Genomic DNA, 20,042 nt, shown 5'->3' with positions numbered 1-20,042 from the left:
ACCTTCTGGGTTAAACAAACATTCAGTCAATCAAGCCTCAATCCACAATCTCCCAGCCAGTCAACAATCCAGGCACAGTGTAGTCACAGCAGGGAATCAGCTGTCCTGAGTGCGGGAAGGCCTTTACCCAGGCCTCTGCCCTGCTGAGGCACCGGTGGGTCCACACGGGGGAAGAGGCCCTTCAACTGCCCAGAGTGCAGAAAGACATTCCGTGAATCCTCCAACCTGTTGAGGCACCAACGGGTCCACACAGGGGAAGAGGCCCTTCAGCTGCCCAGAGTGCGGGTAGGCCTTTACCCAGGCTTCCTTCTTGCTGATCCACCAGTGGGTCCACACGGGGGAAGAGGCCGTTCCCCTACACAGTGTGGGGGTAGGCCTTTTTCCAGGCCTCTGCCCTGCTGAGGCACCGTGAGTCCACGCAGGGGAGAGGCCTTCAACTGCTCCTCCCACCTGCGGAGCCACCAGCGGGATCATGTGGCATTGCAGGGGATTGAAAGAATGACGGCCGAGTGCCTTTATTAACTGGACTATCAACCCAGTTCCAGTGGCTCCCGAGTTCGATTCCCACCGCGACAGATGGTGGAATTCGAATTTGGTCAGAAATCTGGAGTTCAGAATCTAACGGTGAAACCATTGTCGGTGGGGTGGGGGTGGAAGAAAACCCCCATCTGATTCACTCAGTTCTTTTTTAGGGAAGACTTGAGCAGTTATTCGAGCAGTCGTCCCAGCTGCATCCTTTACCCGGTCTGGCCGACACGTGACTCCAGCCCCACAACAGTCTGGTGGACTCTACGCTGCTCATCCAACTTGATTGGAATACAGGTTGAAATTGCTGAGTGAGGCAATACTTCCTCCAGGTTAAGGATATACCAAGGATCCAGTTACAAAGGGACGACTCAGTGGTGACCAATAATGAAGAAAGTGAGGGGTTGCACTTTGACCTTGAGCGATTTTTTAAAAATTGCTACTTTTTCTACGCCTTTCTGCTGGGAGATTCTGAAGCTGTAACAAAGTTGGGTCACAATAAAGATTACCTGAACTTCACACTGAGCTCAGACTCTCACTGAGAGCTTTAAACTGCAACAGGTTTTTGTTTTAAAACTGCTCATTTTACATGTGAAAGTGAGAACTGCTGATGCTGGAGATCAGAGTCAAGATGAGAGTGGTGCTGGCAAAGCACTGCAGGTCAGGCAGCATGCGAGGACCAGGGAAATTGACATTTCGGGCAAAAGTCCTTCCTCAGGTTTTTGCCAGAAACGTTGATGTTCCTGCTCCTCAGATGCTGCCTGACCTGCTGTGCTCATTTCTGACAGTCTCCTGTACTATGTTTCCAATGTTGTGTATTGGTTGCAGCAGTGAATGAGTAGCCAGCATTGTTAGAAATTGTAAAATTTTCAGGAGTGCAATGTCATCAGCATTGTAGTTTCCTGGCAGCACTGAGAAGTGTGTGCTTGGTTCACTAGACATGATGTGGAGGTGCCGGTGTTGGACTGGGGTGGATAAAGTTAAAACTCAACACCAGGTTATCGTCCAACTGGCTTATTTGGAAGCACGAGCTTCTTCATTGGGTGTTTGTGGAACAGGATCATAAGACACAACCACCTGATGAAAGAGCAGTGCTCCAAATGCTAGTGCTTACAAATGAGCCTGTTAGAGTATCACCTGGTATTGTGTGAAATTTAACTTCGCACACCCCAGTCCAACAGCGGCATCTCCAAATCAGGTACATAGTTCTTTGAAAGTTGCATCATTGGGAGTCAGGGTAGTGAAAGAGGCCAGTCAGGAGCCCTGGAGGACCGGAAGGTGACTGGTCCTCCTGCCAATCAGAGCCTTCCTATTGTCTGAATGCAGACGTTGGAACATGAGCTTCGGAAGCTGCTGCTGCTCTCTCTGAATGAAGATTGAGTTTGCTCCAGACTGTAACCTCCTTCCTCTGTCAACCATCTGAGTGTATGGTACTCTCTTCACAACTCCTTTTCCATGTTTCAATGGGCTTCAATTTACGACTTGCAGCAACCGAAAGGAAAGGGAATGAATTCACGGAGCGGACAGAATCAGGAAAAGTTTGTTTCTCAACAGAGTGTTTCACGTGTGGAGTGAATGTAAAGAGGAAGTGGTGGATGCACATTCAGATGCAACATTTAAAAGACATTTGGATAAGTATATGAAGAGGCACGGTGCGGAGGGATATGGGCCAAACACTGGCAAGTGGCACTAGTTTAGTTTGAGAACGTAGACAGCATGGAATAGTTGGACTGAAGGGTCCGTTTCTGTGCTGTCTAATGTAACTGTTCTGTCGTGGTCTTAAAACCATTTTCTTGCCTTCCACCTTCAACGTGGATACTGTACCTGCATCCAACACATAAACCATTCAAAATAAAAAAAAACCTCCTGCGCACAAAGAAATCCACACTTTATTGGTCAAAAATCAGATGAACTCAGCCTTGAATATATTCAATGACCCCCTAACTGCAGGAAGACATCCCCACTTCTAATCTCAGTTCAGCTTGTTAATATACCACTTGCCTTGCTGCACCTGTCTGACAACTGGCATTGACTGATGTAGAAGGATGCTGCTAATCAAAGCACTGATCACAGGATGGTCTGGTGTCAGCTCAGATTTCAGGCCCTGATTTCTGTCCTGTGTTGATCCTCCTGTTCCCACAGACTGTTCTCAGCTCTGCTGGATTTCTGTTAAAGCTTTGACCCCGCCTTTTATAACTTCTGGAACGATAAAATATTCAATCAAGACCCAACCCACAATCTCCCAGCCTGTCAACCATCCTGATACAAGGTGCAGTCATAGCAGGGAATCAAACAAGAAAAACTGAAACAAAAATCATAAATAGGCGCACGTGCTTAATGTTTGTTCATGAGGAAGTAAACCAGGAATAGGGGTCTCTCAGGAATCTTACAGTGCCCTACTTGAGGAATTCTGTCACCCTTACATCTATTAGTACCCAGCTATGAATTACAACAACATTTACACCAACAGGAATAAAGCATCTGTTATCAAATAGACAGAGATATACAGCACGGACATGGACTTTTTCTCTATCTCATGCACACATGATAGATCATCCATGGGGGGAGTTTGTCTTTGTAGCATGATGTTTGCAAATACATTCTACTTTGCTCAAAGACTGCACAATCTGCAGGCAGTCAATACATGTAATATATTGTAAATTCCACTTTGAAAATAGATAGTGGGCCCACTACTTTTTGGATGTGAGCATAAGTGGTATAGTAAGTAAGTTTGCTGATGACACCAAAATTGGAGGTGTAGTGGACAACGAAGGAGGTTACCTCAGATTACAATGGGATCTTGATCAGATGGGCCAATGGGCTGAGAAGTGGCAAGTGGAATCTAATTTAGGTAAATGTGAGGTGCTGCATCTTGGGAAAGCAAATCTTAGAAGGACTTGTACACTTAATGGTAAGGTCCAAGGGAGTGTTGCTGAACAAAGAGACCTTGGAGTGCAGGTTCACAGCTCTATGAAAGTGGAGTCGCAGGTCAATAGGATAGTGCAGATGGCATTTGGTATGCTTTCCTTTATTGGTCAGAGTATTGAGTACAGGAGTTGGGAGGTCATGTTACAGCTGTACAGTTGGAATATTGCATGCAATTCTGGTTTCCTTCCTATCAGAAAGCCCTATGCAATGTTTGTTTTTGTTTAGTGGGCGGCACGGTGGCACAGTGGTTAGCACTGCTGCCTCACAGCTCCAGAGACCTGGGTTCAATTCCCGCCTCAGGCGACTGACTGTGTGGAGTTTGCACGTTCTCCCCGTGTCTGCGTGGGTTTCCTCCGGGTGCTCTGGTTTCCTCCCACAGTCCAAAGATGTGCAGGTCAGGTGAATTGGCCATGCTAAATTGCCCGTAGTGTTAGGTAAAGGGTAAATGTAGGGGGTATGGGTGGGTTGCGCTTCGGCGGTGCGGTGTGGACTTGTTGGACCGAAGGGTCTGCATCCACATTGTAAGTAATCTAATTAATGATTGCTGCAACCTATTCTAAAATATGAAAGACTTAACAATCCAGGTTTGTTCAATATACCAGTTCAGTGGCAGGGCACTGTAATGTTTTCCGATCAGTTCTGTGCCATATGAACTTATTGTCCACAATCACCTGATGAAGAAGCAGTGCTCCGAAGCTCGTGTTTCCAAATAAACTGTCGGACTTAGCCTGGTGTTGTGAGATTTTTAACTTTGTCCAGGTTCAGATAGTGCCCAGGGATGTGCAGGTTAGGTGCATTAGTCAGGGGTAAATGTTGAGCAATAGGGGAATTGTGTGGGTGGGTTACCTTTCGGAGGATCGGTGTGTAGTCTTTGGGCCAGTTGGCCTGCTCCCACACTGTGGGGAGTCTCTGAAGGGGAAGGGATTTTTGTAAACTGTGCAAGGCAATGCAGGCGTAGTGTCGGGGCCTGCTGTTGGCCTTGCCCCGCCCTTTGCTCCTCTCCCCTGTTGTGGAGTTGTCAAAAAAACAGCTACTCTTTCTCTGCCCTTTTTGCTGGGGGAGGGGTGGGGGATCTGAAGCTGTAACCATGTTGGGACACAAAATAAAAGGTAACCAGAACGTACTGCTGGGCTCAGGCTCTCATCGAAAGCTCCAAGCGGTTTTTGTTTTAAAGCTGCTCATTACTTGCAGCCTTCTGCACTAAGTTTCCAATGTTGTGTATTAGATGGAGCAGCTGGATGAGTAGCTGGTTTCGTTAGATACTATAAATTTTTCAGGAGTGCATCGTTTCATCGGCAGTTTACTGGCAGCACTGGGAAGTATGGGCTGTGTTCACTAGAAACGAGGTGGAGGTGCTGCTGTTGGACTAGGTTGGACACGGTTTAAAAATCACAACACCAGGTTATAGTCCAACAGGTTTATTTGGAAGCACCAGCTTCCGGAGTGCTGCTCCTTCATCGGCTAACTGTGGAGCAGGATCATAAGACACAGAGTTAAGAGCAAAAGATCAGTGTCATGCAACTGATGATATATTGACAAACGTAGATTGCTGTTAAATCTTTCATCTTTTAGAATGGGTTGCAGGTTTTAGTTCATTAATGTGTACATCGCAGTACTACTATTAAGTCATATTCTCAAGATCACTTTAAAAAACAGGTGACATCTCAGTCCAGACAATGCATGAAAGGTGTGAGAGTATCCCAATCTTAAATTGGACTGGTTCTATTTCCAAACTAGGAATTTATAAAATATTACATGGATTGACTACCTGCATATTGTGCGTTTTGTGCAAAATTGAATATATCTGCAAATATAATTCTGCAAATGCATCACATTGTTATATGTATGTGTGCAGCATGAGAGTGCGTGTAAGAGAGTATGTGCGCACATGCTTGGTAAAGTGAGTTTGATGGAGGAGAAGCCTGTGAAAGGGTGTGTGTGTTGGGGGGGGGAGTGTATGTGTGTATGTCTGAGAGAGAACATGTGTATAGATAAAAGGTGAGGGGTTGCATTTTGCCAAAATAAGGAAGGGCAGGGCTTGTACAGAGGGATATGGTGGGGGGCGGGGGTGTGGGGGGGGGGGGGGGGGTTCAGATATATACTTCTTTGAAAGTTGCATCACTGGTTGGAAGGAAGCTTCAGAAGGCATTCAGCACACTTACCTTAATTGTTCACACCATTGAATAAAGGAGCTGGGACATAATGTTGAAGTTGTACAGGATGTTGGTGAAGCCACTTGTAGAGTACTGAGAACGCTTCTGGTGGCCCTGTAATAGGAAGAATTCTATTAGAAAGGGTTCAGTAAAGATTAGGACTGGAGGGTTTGAGTTGTAAGGAGAGGCTGAGACACTCTTCACTGGAGCACAGGAGGTTGAGGGGTGACCTCATTTGAGATTTATAAAATCATGAGGGTTATAGGGAAGATGAACATCAAACACAGCGAGCAGCGTGTGCGATTATGTCGAGTGAGAGGGGAAGAAATTGTGGCATTTGGACACTTTAAATCCATCAGGAACAGCATCTCCATACAGCATACTGCGCATGTCAGGTGAGGTGCCAGAAGACTGGAGGTTGGCTAACGTGGTGCCACTGTTTAAGGAGGGTGGTAAGGACAAGCCAGGGAACTATAGACCAGTGAGCCTGACATCGGTGGCGGGCACGTTGTTGGAGGGAGTCCTGAGGGACAGGTGGTACATGTGTTTGGAAAGGCAAGGACTGATTAGGGATAGTCAACATGGCTTTTTGTGTGGGAAATCATGTCTCAAATTTGAAGTTTTTTGAGGAAGTAAAGAGGATTGAGGAGGGCAGAGCGGTAGATGTGATCCATATAGACTTCTGTAAGGCGTTCGACAAGGTTCCCCATGCGAGACTGATTAGCAAGATTAGATCTCATGGAATACAGGGAGAACTAGCCATTTGGATACAGAACTGGCTGAAAGGTAGAAGACAGAGGGTTGTTTTTCAGACTGGAGGCCTGTGACCAGTTGAGTGCCAGAAGGATCGGTGCTGGGCCCTCTACATTTTGTCATTTACATTAATGATTTGGATGCGAGCATAAGAGGTACAGTTAGTAAGTTTGCAGATGATACCAAAATTGGAGGTGTGTTGGACAGTGAAGAGGGTTACCTCAGATTACAACAGGATCTTGACCAGATTGGCCAATGGGCTGAGAAGTGGCAGATGGAGTTTAATTCAGATAAATGTGAAGTGCTGCATTTTGGGAAAGCAAATCTTAGCAGGACTTATACACTTAATGGTAAGGTCCTAGGGAGTGTTGCTGAACGAAGACACCTCAGAGTGCAGGTTCATATCTCCTTGAAACTGGCGTCGCAGATAGATAGAACTGTAAAGGTGGTGTTTGGTATGCTTTCCTTTATTGGTCAGAGTATTGAGTACAGAAGTTGGGAGGTCATGTGGCGGTTGTACAGGACATTGGTTAGACCACTGTTGCAATATTGTGTGCAATTCTGGTCTCCTTCCTATTGGAAAGATTTTGTGAAACTTGAAAGAGTTCAGAAAAGATTCACAAGGATGTTGCCAGGGTTGGAAGATTTGAGGTATAGGGAGAGGCTAAACAGGTTGGGGCTATTTTCCCTGGAGCGTCGGAAGCTGAGGTCTACAAAGGGGCATGGATAGGATAGATAGACAAAGTCTTTTCCCTGGGGTGGGGGAGTCCAGAAGTCAAGGGTATAGATTTAGGGTGAGAGGGGAAAGATATAAAAGAGACCTACTGGGAAACATTTTCACACAGAAAGTGGTACGTGTATGGAATGAGCTGCCAGAGGAAGTGGTGGAGGCTGGTACAATTGTAACATTTAAGAGGCATTTGGATGGGTACATGAATAGGAAGGGTTTGGAGGGATATGGGCCAAATGCTGGCAGATGGGACTAGATTGGGATGGGATATCTGGTCGGCATGGACGGGTTGGACCAAAGGGTCTGTTTCCATGCTGGTTCAACAAAAGCCATTCATGCTCTTCGCTGTCTGCAAAAATGGCGCAAATCCTTCTTCAAATAGACCAATGAGAAGCTAATTGTTGACTTGCAGCAACTGAAGAAAGTGAGTGAATCCAGGGAGGGGACAGAGTCGGGAAACGTTGGTCCAGGTCTGTATCTCAATTGGCAAACACATGGCAAATGCAGTCCCACAGTGTGAAGTTATAGCCTCAGTTACGAACAAATAACCGCTGAAAGGAGGTGCGTTGTTTAAATGGTGACATATTGGGATGTGGAGAAAGTGAGGACTGCAGATGCTGGAGAAGACAGTTGAAAAGTGTGGCACTGGAAAAGCACAGCAGATCAGACAGCATCCGAGAAGCAGGAGAATCAACGTTTCAGGCATGAGCCCTTCCTCAGGAATGATGTGTGAATGTAAAAAGTGGCCTCAGCGTCCTTCCACACCAGTCACTGCCAGTTGTCAGACGGGTGCAGCAAGCAATCAGCAAGGCAAGTGGTATATTAGCAAGAGGAAATGAGTTCAGAAGTCTCTCCAGTTAGGGGGTCATTGAATATATTCAAGGCTGAGTTCGTCTGATTTTAGAACAAGAAAGAAGTGGATGTTTCTGGGGGAAGGCAAGTAAAATGATTTTAAGACCAGTACAGAACAGTTAAAGGGTCATACAGCACAGAAACAGACCCTTCAGCCCAACTAGTCCATGCTGACTATATTCACAAACTAAACTAGTCCCACCTACCTGTGTTTGGCCCATATCCCCCGAACCTTTCCTATTCATGTACTTATCCAAATGTCTTTTAAATGTTGCTACACAACCAGCATCCACTATTTCCTCTGGACATTTATTCCACACACAAACCACTCTGTTTACAAAAAAGGTGCTCCTCATCTCTTATTAAAATCTTTCTCCTCTCACCTTAATTTGCAGCCTAATCTTGAAATGACACATGCCGTTCACCTTATCTATGCCCCTCATGGTTTTGGAAACCTCTATAAAGAGAACAAAGAACCCTACAGCACAGGAACAGGCCCTTCAGCCCTCCAAGGCTATGCTGATCGAGATTCTCTACCTAAACCTGCCGCCTATTTTCTAAGGATCTGTATCCCTTTGCTCCCTGCCGATTCATGTATCTGTCTAGATACATCTTAAATGACGCTATCGATCCCAGCCCTCCTGCCTCCACTGCATGAGGCACCCACCACCCTCTGCGTAAAGAACTTTCCATGTAGATCTCCCTCAAACCTTTCCCCTCTCACTTTGAACTCGTGACTCCTAGTAATTAAGTCTTCCCCTATCCACACCTGTCTACATGCCTCATGGTTTTATAGGAGAAAGTGAGGTCTGCAGATGCTGGAGATAAAAGTTGAAACTTTATTGCTGGAACAGCACAGCAGGTCAGGCAGCATCCAGGTGATGGGTCTGGAGGTTGGAGGAGCAGGTGAAGCCCTTCCCGCACTGAGGGCAGGTGAACGGCCTCTCCCCAGTGTGGACATGCTGGTGGGTCAGCAGGTTGGAGGAAGTGCTGAAGGCCTTCCCACACTCGATGCAGCTGAAGGGCTTCTCCCCTGTGTGGACACGCTGGTGCCTCAGCAGTGTGGAGAACCGGGTAAAGGCCTTCCCGCACTCTGGGCAGCTGAAGGGCCTCTCCCCTGTGTGGACATGCTGGTGGGACAGCAGGTTGGAGGAAGTGCTGAAAGCTTTCCCACACTCGGTGCAGCTGAAGGGCCTCTTCCCCGTGTGGACCCGCTGATGGGTCAGCAGTGTGGAGACCTGGGTAAAGGCCTTCCTGCACTCTGGGCAGCTGAAGGGCCTCTCCCCTGTTTGGACCCGCTGGTGGCTCTTCAGGGTGGAGGAGCAGGTGAAGCCCTTGCTGCACTGAGAGCAGATGAATGGCCTCCCCCGTGTGGACATGCTGGTGGGTCAGCAGGTTGGAGGAAGTGCTGAAGGCCTTTCCGCACTCGAGGCAGCTGAAGGGCCTCTCCCCAGTGTGGACCCGCTCGTGGCTCCGCAGGTGGGAGGAGCAGGTGAAGCCCTTCCCGCACTGAGAGCAGGTGAACGGTCTCTCCCCTGTGTGGACACCCTGGTGGCTCAGCAGGGTGGAGGAATACCTGAAGCCCTTCCCACAATCTGGGCAGCTGTAGGGCCTCTCCCCCGTGTGGTCCTGCTGGTGGGCCAACAGGTGGGAGGAATGTCTGAAGGCCTTCCCGCAGTCGGTGCAGGGGAATGGCCTCTCCCCGGTGTGACTGCGCCGATGAGTCTCCAGGGCAGACGGGACACGGAAGCCTTTCCCACAGTCGCCACACTTCCACGGTTTCTCCACGGGGTGGGATTCCTCAGGTTTCTCCATGGCCACAGCTTCAGCTGCACACAAACACGTGTGGAGCTCCTCCCTGCCGTGAAATCCCCTTCCCAGGCCGTATAACTGTTTCAGGCTCCACACACAGTGCGCTGCAACAGTGCGGTCTCTCGTCCAGTCCCACTGATGCTGAAAACGTCCTCAAACAGGAACCAAAAAGCGTTGATCCCTCTCACAGAAATCACAGTCAAAAATCATTGCGGTCCTGATGGATTGTGTGACTGTCAGACATTGACATCAAAGTGAGGACTGCAGACGCTGGACAGTCAGTCGAAAAGCAGAGGAGGTCAGGCAGCATCCGAGGAGCAGGAGAGTCAGTGTTTCGAGCGTAAGCCCTTCATTCGTTAATTTTGAAACATCATTCTTCACATTTTCAAATACTCTGCAAAAAGGGATTACAAAAGGGATCATCAGTGCAGGGTAGAAATTCAGAAAAAGCAATTCTACTTTCTGTGGAATATTCTTTTGTTGTACCACAAAATTGAAAGCACCATCCCACTCTCTCTCCCCCTCTGTTCTCACTCCGCTCTAACTAATTCCCCTGAAGGTGCTGATTCAGGATCTTCCAGGGGCAGAAAAAGCAAAAACATCAAGACTAACATCTCTCTGAATTTTGGATAACTCCACCCTAAAGTTAATATCTTTCACAACACTGGGATCCTGCGGAGAGTGAGCAGGTCTGATTTTGGGAAGCAAAAAAAAGTGTCAATTCAGGGTAAACCTGCAATGCAGCTTCTTGAGGAAGGACCAGACACGAAATGGTTAATGACCCCAGGAAGGTGGGAGCAAAATGAGACATCAAGGCATTAACACCGACACACTTCAGTCAAACTCTTCTCCTGCTTCCAGTCAGGAGAAAGTGAGGACTGCAGATGCTGGAGATCAGAGCTGAAAATGTGTTGCTGGAAAAGCGCAGAAGGGCTCATGCCCGAAACGTCGATTCTCCTGCTCCTTGGATGCTGCCTGACCTGCTGCGCTTTTCCAACAACACATTTTCAGCTGCTTTCAGTCAGGGCAAAACATGTTCTGATAGTCCAGCCTTCACAACCACACTTCTGCGTTCACTGAAGACAATTTGAGTCACACAGCACAGAAACAGACCCATGGCCAAATCTGTCCGAGTTGGCTATCTGGTCAGCAAGGACGAGTTGGACCGAAGGGTCAGTTTCTGTGCTGTACATCTCTATGACTCCAGTCACATTTGCCATCACTTGGCCCTGACCCATCTGAACCCTTCATATTCAGATGCCCGTCCAGGAGCCTTTTAACTTGTCATTGTACCAGCACCCACCACTTCCTCTGGCAGCTCACGCCATCGCTCAAGTGACTCCACGTTGAAAGCGTCAGGTCTGGTGCACCAGAAGACATCAGGATAATCTTAGATCATTCCAGATCGCATCGATACTCAAGTCAGTGGCTTTCCCGATCAGGATGTTGTACGTGATCAAACAGGTCAGTGGGTCGGCGATCCCCCACCTCTTAGTTCAAGTATCTCTACGAGAACTCCCTTGCTGGAGGGTCCCTTGGAGACACTTCAACTGGACTTCATTGAGTTGGAGAAATGAGTTGAGTTACTATAAATATGTTTTGCTTATTGTTGATGTCTTTTGTGAGTGGATTGAAGCCTACCCTCCTCCTAACACTACTGCTGAGACTGTGGTGAAGATTTTGTTTAAGGAAATAATTCCCCGCTTCAGTATACCTGCGTGCATTAGCTCGGACAATGGACCACACTTTGTAGGTAATATTAACGGAGAACTCTGTTCCCAGCTTTGTATTTGTCGGCAACTGCATGGTGCTTATCCTCAGGCGGCCGGCCTTGTTGAATGTTTTAACCAGACGCAAAACTAAACTTGCCAAATTAATGGCCAAGTCTGGCCTCTCCTGGTTATGCTAATCCCTGTGGCCTTATTCCAGATGCGATCCATGTCTGCGGGCAAGATGCGACTGTCTCCAGTTGAGTGTCTCTCTGGTCACCCCCTCCGTACCCCTTGGAATGATTCAGCTCCCTTCTCAGTCCACAACCAATGATTGCTTCGGTCATGTGGACATGTTCTTGCTCTAACTAGTGTTATGCGTGCCTTTCACTCCCAAGAGCGTGCGGCCTATGGCGGTGTTCCCTCCCTTTCAGCCTCGTCACGGGTAGAGTCTGGTGCGTTGGTGCTCATCAAGAACTGGACTGGCAAAGGTCTCCAACCTCGTTGGAATGGCCCCTTCCAGGTTTTACTTCCCACCCCTACGGTGGTCACAGTCGCTGGGCGCTCAGCTTGGGTCCAACTGCACCATTGTAAATTGATTGACCGCACCAATCAAAAGGGGGGGAAAAGGAGGAGAGAATCCTGGAATCCCAACAAAAGGAGTGGACCCTGTCCATTTGGGTTTTTGAATTTGGCTGTTGTTCTAATATTCATCTTATTACAGATACTTGAACTAAGAGGAGGGACATGTGGGGGATCGCTATCTCCTCACCTTTCTGATCACGTACAACATCCTGATGGGGAAAGCCACTAAGCATCGATGTGATTAGGAATGATCAGAGATTATCCACCACCTATGCCAAGGAGATGTCGTCCAGTGCACCGGACCAGACGCCTTTGACGTGTGGAACGTGATGAAGATTGATTATTGCAATAGACTCTTACATCAGAAAGACCAGATGGTCCATCTGGACAGTAGACATCATTGGGAGTTATGTCTTTTTGATTTTACCTGCAGACGAAAGCCTAGTGAGGATAAAAGTGATCAACCCCGTTATTATGGTAAATATTTTAAGGGCGCCCAGGAACACCATCACTTTTTGCAGGACGGGCCAACTCAAGAAAAGGGAAGCCTGATAAGGGAAAATCCTCAATCCACAAACAACTTATTTATACAGGCCCACAGGACGCTCTTCACCCCAGAGGCAGTAGTATGTTACTCCTCTCTATCGGAAGATGACTTACTTGCCCCGTCCCCAGTCCCCAATTCCATTCTATTCAGCAGACTCCCGACTGCCGACCCTCCGCAGAGAAATACAGTATCACTTTCCAACACCATATGAGCCTCGTGCTACCTTTTTGCTGACATCTTTTCACTCTACTGCATGGTCGTATGAGAATTGCTTTAATGGAACCGGCTATGGGTGTGCAATTGTTCATATTCCACATAACATCACCTGCCTACTTGAGACCTGTCACGCCCACTCGTGCAAGACAAAAGGAGCCTTATACCTCCTGTCCATATACAAAGATGGCTTGCATTCCACTGGCTGGGTAACAACAGGCCTTATGCATCATAAGTAACTATACCCATCTCCATGTACACACCCGGAACGGAACTATTCCCTTGCGCATTTATAGGTCTTTTCTCATTTCAGAATGTGATACCGTCACCACGACCATGTGCAATAGAGTTAAGGGTGAGCCTAATGGGAACAGAATTCTGAGGACCATTGTCTACCAGATGTACAGCACAGAAATAGTCCCTTCGGTCCAACTCATCCATGCCGATCAGATATCCTCAATCACTAGTCCCATTTGACAGCACTTGGCCCATATCCCTCTAAACCCTTTCTATTCATATACCCAGCGAGATGCCTTTTAAATGCTGGAATTGTACCAGCCTCCACCACTTCCTCTGGCAGCTAATTCCTTACATGCGCCGCCCTCTGAATACAAGAGTAGCCCCTTAGGGCCCTTTTAAATCTCCCCCCAACCCTAAACCTATTACCCTCTAGTTCTGGATTCCCCATTCCAGGGAAACACCTCGTCTATTTATCCTGTCCATGCCACTCATGATTTTATAGAAATCTGTCGGGTCTCCCCTCAGCCTCTGGTACTCAAGGGAAAACAGCCCCATCCTGATCAGCTCAAACCCTGACAACATCCTTGCCAATCTTTTCTTAACCCTTTCAAGTTTCACAACATCCATGACTCTATGACATCCTTCCTACAGCAGAGAGACCAGTACTGCACACAATATTCCAAATGTGGCCTAACCAATGTCCTGTACAGCTGCAACATAATCTCCCAAATCCTGTACTCAGACGATTGGGAAAGTTTTCAAAGCCCACAAAAGACAACCGGAAAAACATTGAGGTATCAACACCCGGCGGGGGAGGGGGGAGTCGAGAAGGGAAGGGAAGCCAAAAGTGCTGGAGCCAAGGCAGAGGAAGAACAGAGGATGCACAGCCGGCTTGAAGCTGCATGTGCTGTACTTTTACCTGTTGCATTTACTTGTGGAAATCGGGTGCATTTTGAAAAGGAAAACAGAAAAGATATCTACTCCTCCCAATCTCTGTCCTCCTCACCTGGTAACTAACTCCCATACCTGAGTTGACAGGGTCTTCTCTCTCCCTGGAATCACTCCCGTTGCTACAAGTGAACAGATTTTCCCGCCCCAGGATTAGCCCAGACGGAGGGATTTTCATTCATTCAGTGTCACTTCCGCGTTGTGACGTCACGAAAGGAGGGAATGGGCGGGGCCAAGCCGGGCGCACGCACTGCGCCTGCGCTGTCCTGCACCGTTTGTAAATATCCCTTCGCTTCAGAGAATCCCCACATTGTGGGAGCAGGCCACTCGGCCCAACGAGTCCACACCGACCCTCTGAAGGGGAACCCACCCAGACCCATTCCCCTACCGCTCTACATTACCCTGACAAATACACCTAACCTGCACATCCCTGGGCACTATGGCCAATCCCAATCAAGGCCAGTGAGCAATGTAGTGATGTGGGTAATGAACCTCACAGAATGATGGAGACAAGGAGAGTAAATCTACCAGCAATTAAAACTGGATTGCAAAGATCATAAAAATGTAAACCGAAAAAAGTGTGTCTGCATGTGTGCTGCACTGTTACAAAAGTGAATGAACTGACTGCACACATTGAAGAGAATAATTATGATCTGAGACTCCCTACAGAGACATGGCTTCAGGACGACAAGGATTGGATCTTGAATATCGAGGGGGTAGTCAAACGGGGAGCTAGGTGAAGGTAGAGGGTTGGCATTGCTAATGAAAACACTGATCACAGTAATCCGGTGTCAGGTCGGATTTCAGGTCCTGGTTTCTCTGTCCTTTGTTGATCTCCCTGTTCCCACAGAGTAAGATGTTGGTCTGTACTCAGCTCTGCTGAAGTTTTGATTCCCCAACACTAACCCCCCCAACCCCCCACCCCCTTTACACCTTCCAGAACAATACAACATTCAGTCAATCGAAACCCAATCCACTATGTCCCAGCCTGACAACCGACCAGACACAGAGTGCAAATATACCAGGGAATCAAACAAGAAAAGGTGAAACAAAAAAATAGAAATAAATAGGTGCTCATGCTTAATGCTTGTCAATAGGAAGTAAACCAGAAATAGGGGTCTCCCATATTCTGATAGTGCCCTATTTGAGGAATTCTCTTTGCTTTATATCTAACTATTAGTACCCAACTATGACTTACAACAATATTTATGCCAACAGAAATAAAGCATCTGTTACCAAATAGACAGAGATACACAGCACGGAAATAAACTTTTTAGCTGTAAGCACACACAAGTCCATGGGGGTGAATTTGCATTTGCAGAATTATATTTTCAGATAAATTCTATTTTGCTCAAAAATGCACAATCTGCAAGCTGTCAGAACGTTGTATTTTATAAATTCCTACTTTAGAAACAGAACTAGTCAGATTCAAGTGGGGATAAAGACAGACTCTGACTTTTAACGCATTGTCTGAGCTGAGATTGGATTCAATTCCGTACAGTACGGAAACAGGCCCAACAGGTCCACACCAACCCTCCAAACAGTAACCCACCAGGCCCCATTCTCCATATTTACCCCTGACCAGTGCATGTAACACACTGGGCAATTTAAGCATGGCCAATTCACCCAGCCTGCATACTTTTGAATTGTGGGAGGAAACCGGAGCACCGGGAGAAATCTCATGCAGACACGGAGAGAATGTGCAAACTTCACACAGACTGTGGCCAGTGGCTGGTATTGAACCTGGGTCCCAAGTGCTGTGAGGCAGAATTAAGAACCACTGAGCCACCATGCCACCCAGATGTTGTTACCTTTTGTTATAAAACCTTATGTTATCGAGATTTACATATGAATGATAGTTGCAACCCACTGTAAAAGATGAAAGAGGTAACAATCCAGGTTTGTTCAATATATCATTTCAGTGGCAGGACACTTTAATCTTCTTCAATAAATTCTGTTCCTTATGACCTTATACTCCACAACCACCTGATGATGGAACAGTGCTCCGAAAGCTCGTACTTCCAAATAAACCCATTGGGCTATAATCTGGTGTTGTGATGTTTAACTTTGTCCAGGTTAGGGTGGATTGACCATGTTAAATTAGCCAGTGTTCAGTGTTGCGTAATTTCGGTTGGATTGGCTGTGCTAATTTACCCATGGTGTCCAGGTAGGTGCAGGTTAGAGTGGATTCGCTATGCTAAATTACCCACAGTGCTCAGTGATGTGCAGATGAGGTGGGTTAGCTATGGGAAATAGTTTCACAGTAATAAAAGCAGGAGTCAGCCATTTTGCCTATCGAGCCTGCCCCATTCTTCATTGCGATCATGGCCGATCTATCCATCGTCTCAGCTCCTTCTAGCAGCATTGCCCCAACTACCCTTAATTCCCCAACCATGCAAAAACCCATTTTGAATATACTTAATGAAGAGAATTCCATAGATTCACTACACTCCAGGAAAAGCAGTAGTCCTCACTTTCTCCTCCTCACTGCTGTCCTAAATCTACTCCCCTTAGTCTTGAGGTCTGGTCTCACCCACCAGCAGCAATGACTGGATAGGGTACAGCTTCATCCCCACAGTGCAATGAATTCCCACTTTCCACCAAAATCTGGGATGTACTCACTCACTAAGTCGCTGTCTCACAAATGCAAGATTTCATTGTAACAACTTCTGCTCCCAGTAAGGAGAAAACATCTTTGAAAGCTGCTCTGAAAGTCCAGTCTTCATAACTACACTTCTGCTTTCTCCAAAGATGATTAGTGTCATACAGCACAGAAACAGACCCTTTGGTCCAATTCATCTGATCAGATCTCCAAAACTAATCTAGTCTCATTTGTCTGCATATGGCCCATATCCCTCTGAACCCTTCCTATTCATATTCCCATCCAGATGCTTTTTAAAATGTTGTAATTGTACCAGCCACAACCACTCCCTCTGGCAGCTCGTTCCATACATGCATCACTCTCTGCGTGAAGTTGCCCCTCAGATCCCTTTGAAATCATTCCCCTCTCACCTCAAACATATGGCCTCGAGCTTTGGACTCCCCTACCCTGGGGAAAAGACCTTGGGTATTCACCATATCCATGCCTCTTACAAACGTCTATAAGGTCACCCCTCAGACTCTGATGCTTCAGGTGAGGATCTAAAATTTGAATTTCGGTTATTGTCAGACGCAACTAACCACAAAATGGCTTTTCAATTTAAAACAATACAGCAAAATTGCTAAGAATAATGATTGAACTCAACTTGTCCTGCTGTTTTGCAGAATTAAGCTAAAATCCAAAGATAAGAGGACAATGGAGTCTGCTTAAAATGAACACTGACACATTAATTGACCAATTGAACTAACCTTGAGCTGCTACCATGGCATGATGATTTATGTAATTAAGACTCCTTTCCCAGGAAATATCATTGGATTAACCTGCTGTAAATCATGTCACCTTATTATATTTGATTGGTATTTTCTTGTAATTAAGGCTGTACTGTGTCTTAAAAAAACTTAAATAAATAATGTGTAATTTTTGAATGTACTTGCACAACTTCACCATGGAACACAGAAGCTTTAACCGCTGTGTTGCTGGACAGAATTGTGTCAAGCTGCCTTATTAAACTGATAACCTTGCTTTGTGCAGACCGCATTCCATTGATTCTTTAGACCAATCTCGAACCAAAAAGCCCCTTAAGAGGGGTCTAGATCTTCACTCTGGATAAGTTAGCCTGGCCAATTAACCCTAACCTGCACATTCCTGGGTAATTTAGCAGAACCAATCCGTTCCTGGACACGATGTGTAATTTAGCACAGCCAATTCACACAAACCAGCACCTCCCTGGACACAGTGAGCACTTTAGCATGGTCAATCCACCCTAACCTGTACAAAGTTATTTAAAAAAAAAATCACACACCCAGGTTATCGTCCAACAGGTTTATTTGGAAGGACCAGCATTTGGAGTGCTGCTCCTTCATCAGGTGGTTGTGGAGAATAACATCATAAGGCACAGAATTTATAGAAAAACATTAGTGTCCAGCCACTGAAATTATATATTGAACAAACTTGGATCGTTAAGCCTTTCAGTGTGGTCTGCAGGTATCATTAATATGTAAATCCCAGAACTTCCTGAAAGACACTTTATTGAAATAACTTAAGGTTTTATAACAAAAGGTATCATCTCAGCTCAGACCATGCATTAAAGGTGTGAGATCAGAGTCTGTCTGTATTCTTCTGCTCCCAGTAAGGGCAAAACACTGGGCGCCTCCTATTAGAGCGCTTTAGGGAATATCTCCAGGACACCCGCACCAATCAACCACACCGTCCCGTGGCCCAACACTTCAACTTCCCCTCCCATTCTGCTGAGGACATGGAGGTCCTGGGCCTCCTTCACCGCCGCTCCCTCATCACCAGACACCTGGAGGAAGAACGCCTCATCTTCCGCCTCGGAACACTTCAACCCCAGGGCATCAATGTGGACTTCAACAGTTTCCTCATTTCCCCTTCCCCCACCTCACCCTAGTTCCAAACTACCAGCTCAGCACTGTCCCCATGACTTGTCCGGACTTGTCCTACCTGCCTATCTATATCCACTCCACCCTCTCCTCCCTGACCTATCACCTTCATCCCCTCCCCCACTCACCGATTGTACTCTATGCTACTTTCTCCCGACCCCCACCCACCTCTAGCTTATCTCTCCACGCTTCAGGCTCTCTGCCTTTATTCCTGAAGGGCTTTTGCCCAAAACGTTGATCTCGCTGCTCCTTGGATGCTGCCTGAACTGCTGTGCTCTTCCAGCACCACTAATCCAGAATCTGGTTTCCAGCATGTGCAGTAATTGTTTTTACATCTTTGAAAGATGCTCAGAATGTCCAGTCTTCACAGCCACACTTCTGCTTTCACAGCATGGAAACAGACTTTACGGCCCAACTTGTCTGTGCCGACCACATATCTGAAATTAATCTAGTCCCGTTTGCCAGCACGTGACCCACACGACTCCAAACCATCCCGTTTCATGTACCCAGCCAGATGCATTTTAAACATAATCGTACCATCCTCCACCAACTCTTCTAGCAGTTCGTTTCATACATGCACAACCGTCTATGTGAAAAAGTTGTCCTTCACGTCCCTTTTAAAGCATTCCCCTCTCAACTCAAACATACGCCCTCCAGCTTTGGACTCCCCGAATCTGGGGAAATTCCTGATGAAGGGCTTTTGCCCGAAATGTCGATTTTCATGCTCCTCGGATGCTGCCTGACCTGCTGTGCTTTTCCAGTACCACTCTGATCTAAACTCTGGTTTCCAGCATCTGCAGTCCTCACTTTTGCCAAGGTCGAACCCTCTACCTATCTACACCTATGCCCACTTCACCACCCAGCACACCCTTTATCTGCATCGCCCCTTACACTCATCCCCAATCCTGAAAAAGGGTTACACTGGAAACATTGACTTCTCCACCCCCTGGCTTGCTGTGTTCTTCCAGCCTCCCGCTTGTCTATTTTGCCAATTAAGACACAGACCTGGAGCACCGTTTCCAGAGTCTGTCCCCACCCCAACACACTCCCTTTCCTTTTAGTTGCTGCAAGTCAACAACTGAACCCAAAATGAAAATTAAATGGAAAAGATGGCAAGAGAAGAGAGCGCCGTACTCACAAATAATGGATAGAGGAATTTGCAGTCTAGGATAAAGCTCAATCTTCATTCAGACACGAGCAGCAGCTTCGGAACCTCATTGTCCAACTTCCGCATTCAGACAACGGGGTGACTCTGATTGGCAGGAGGACCAACGTCCTTCCGGTCCTCCAGGACTCCCTATTGGGCAATCAAAAAAAGGTCGCGCGCCTTTTTTTAACGCAGAGTGACGAGCATGCCCACTAGTTTGCTGACACCGACAAACATGCGCAATGTGTTGCTGACACCGACAAACATGCGCAGTATGCTCTTTGGGATGTTGGTGTTTCTGACAGATTTTAAGTGTCCAAATGCCAACAGGGGGCCACAATTCTTTTTCCCCTGTGTTTCGACATTTTATTGCTTCCGCATTTTGTCTGACTCTTCAACA

The 20,042-nt window shown here is 46.9% G+C and overlaps 2 protein-coding genes across 2 annotated transcripts in view; one reads left to right on the top strand and one right to left on the bottom strand.

Annotated features, from left to right (window-relative positions):
- LOC148143568 (uncharacterized) overlaps positions 1-20,042 on the top strand; it is a 262,855-nt gene that overhangs the window by 20,340 nt on the left and 222,473 nt on the right. Inside the window, exon 3 of the mRNA XM_087975240.1 lies at positions 114-176. Within this exon, the coding sequence (XP_087831366.1) occupies positions 114-176 (63 nt within the window). The remainder of the gene's footprint in view (positions 1-113; positions 177-20,042) is intronic.
- The window catches only part of LOC148143574 (uncharacterized), a 70,242-nt gene continuing 55,847 nt past the window's right edge, over positions 5,648-20,042 (bottom strand). Inside the window, exon 2 of the transcript XR_015751263.1 lies at positions 5,648-5,720. The gene's annotated coding sequence lies outside the window, so the exon portion shown is untranslated. The remainder of the gene's footprint in view (positions 5,721-20,042) is intronic.

This window comes from Chiloscyllium plagiosum, unplaced genomic scaffold, assembly GCF_037043375.1.
Source record: "Chiloscyllium plagiosum isolate Xiang-an unplaced genomic scaffold, Cpla_swu_hap1 HiC_scaffold_27, whole genome shotgun sequence".
Classification (NCBI taxonomy): Eukaryota; Metazoa; Chordata; class Chondrichthyes; order Orectolobiformes; family Hemiscylliidae; genus Chiloscyllium; species Chiloscyllium plagiosum.
The sequence above is the reverse complement of the archived record's forward strand: the minus strand, read 5'-3'. Positions and strand labels throughout refer to the sequence as shown.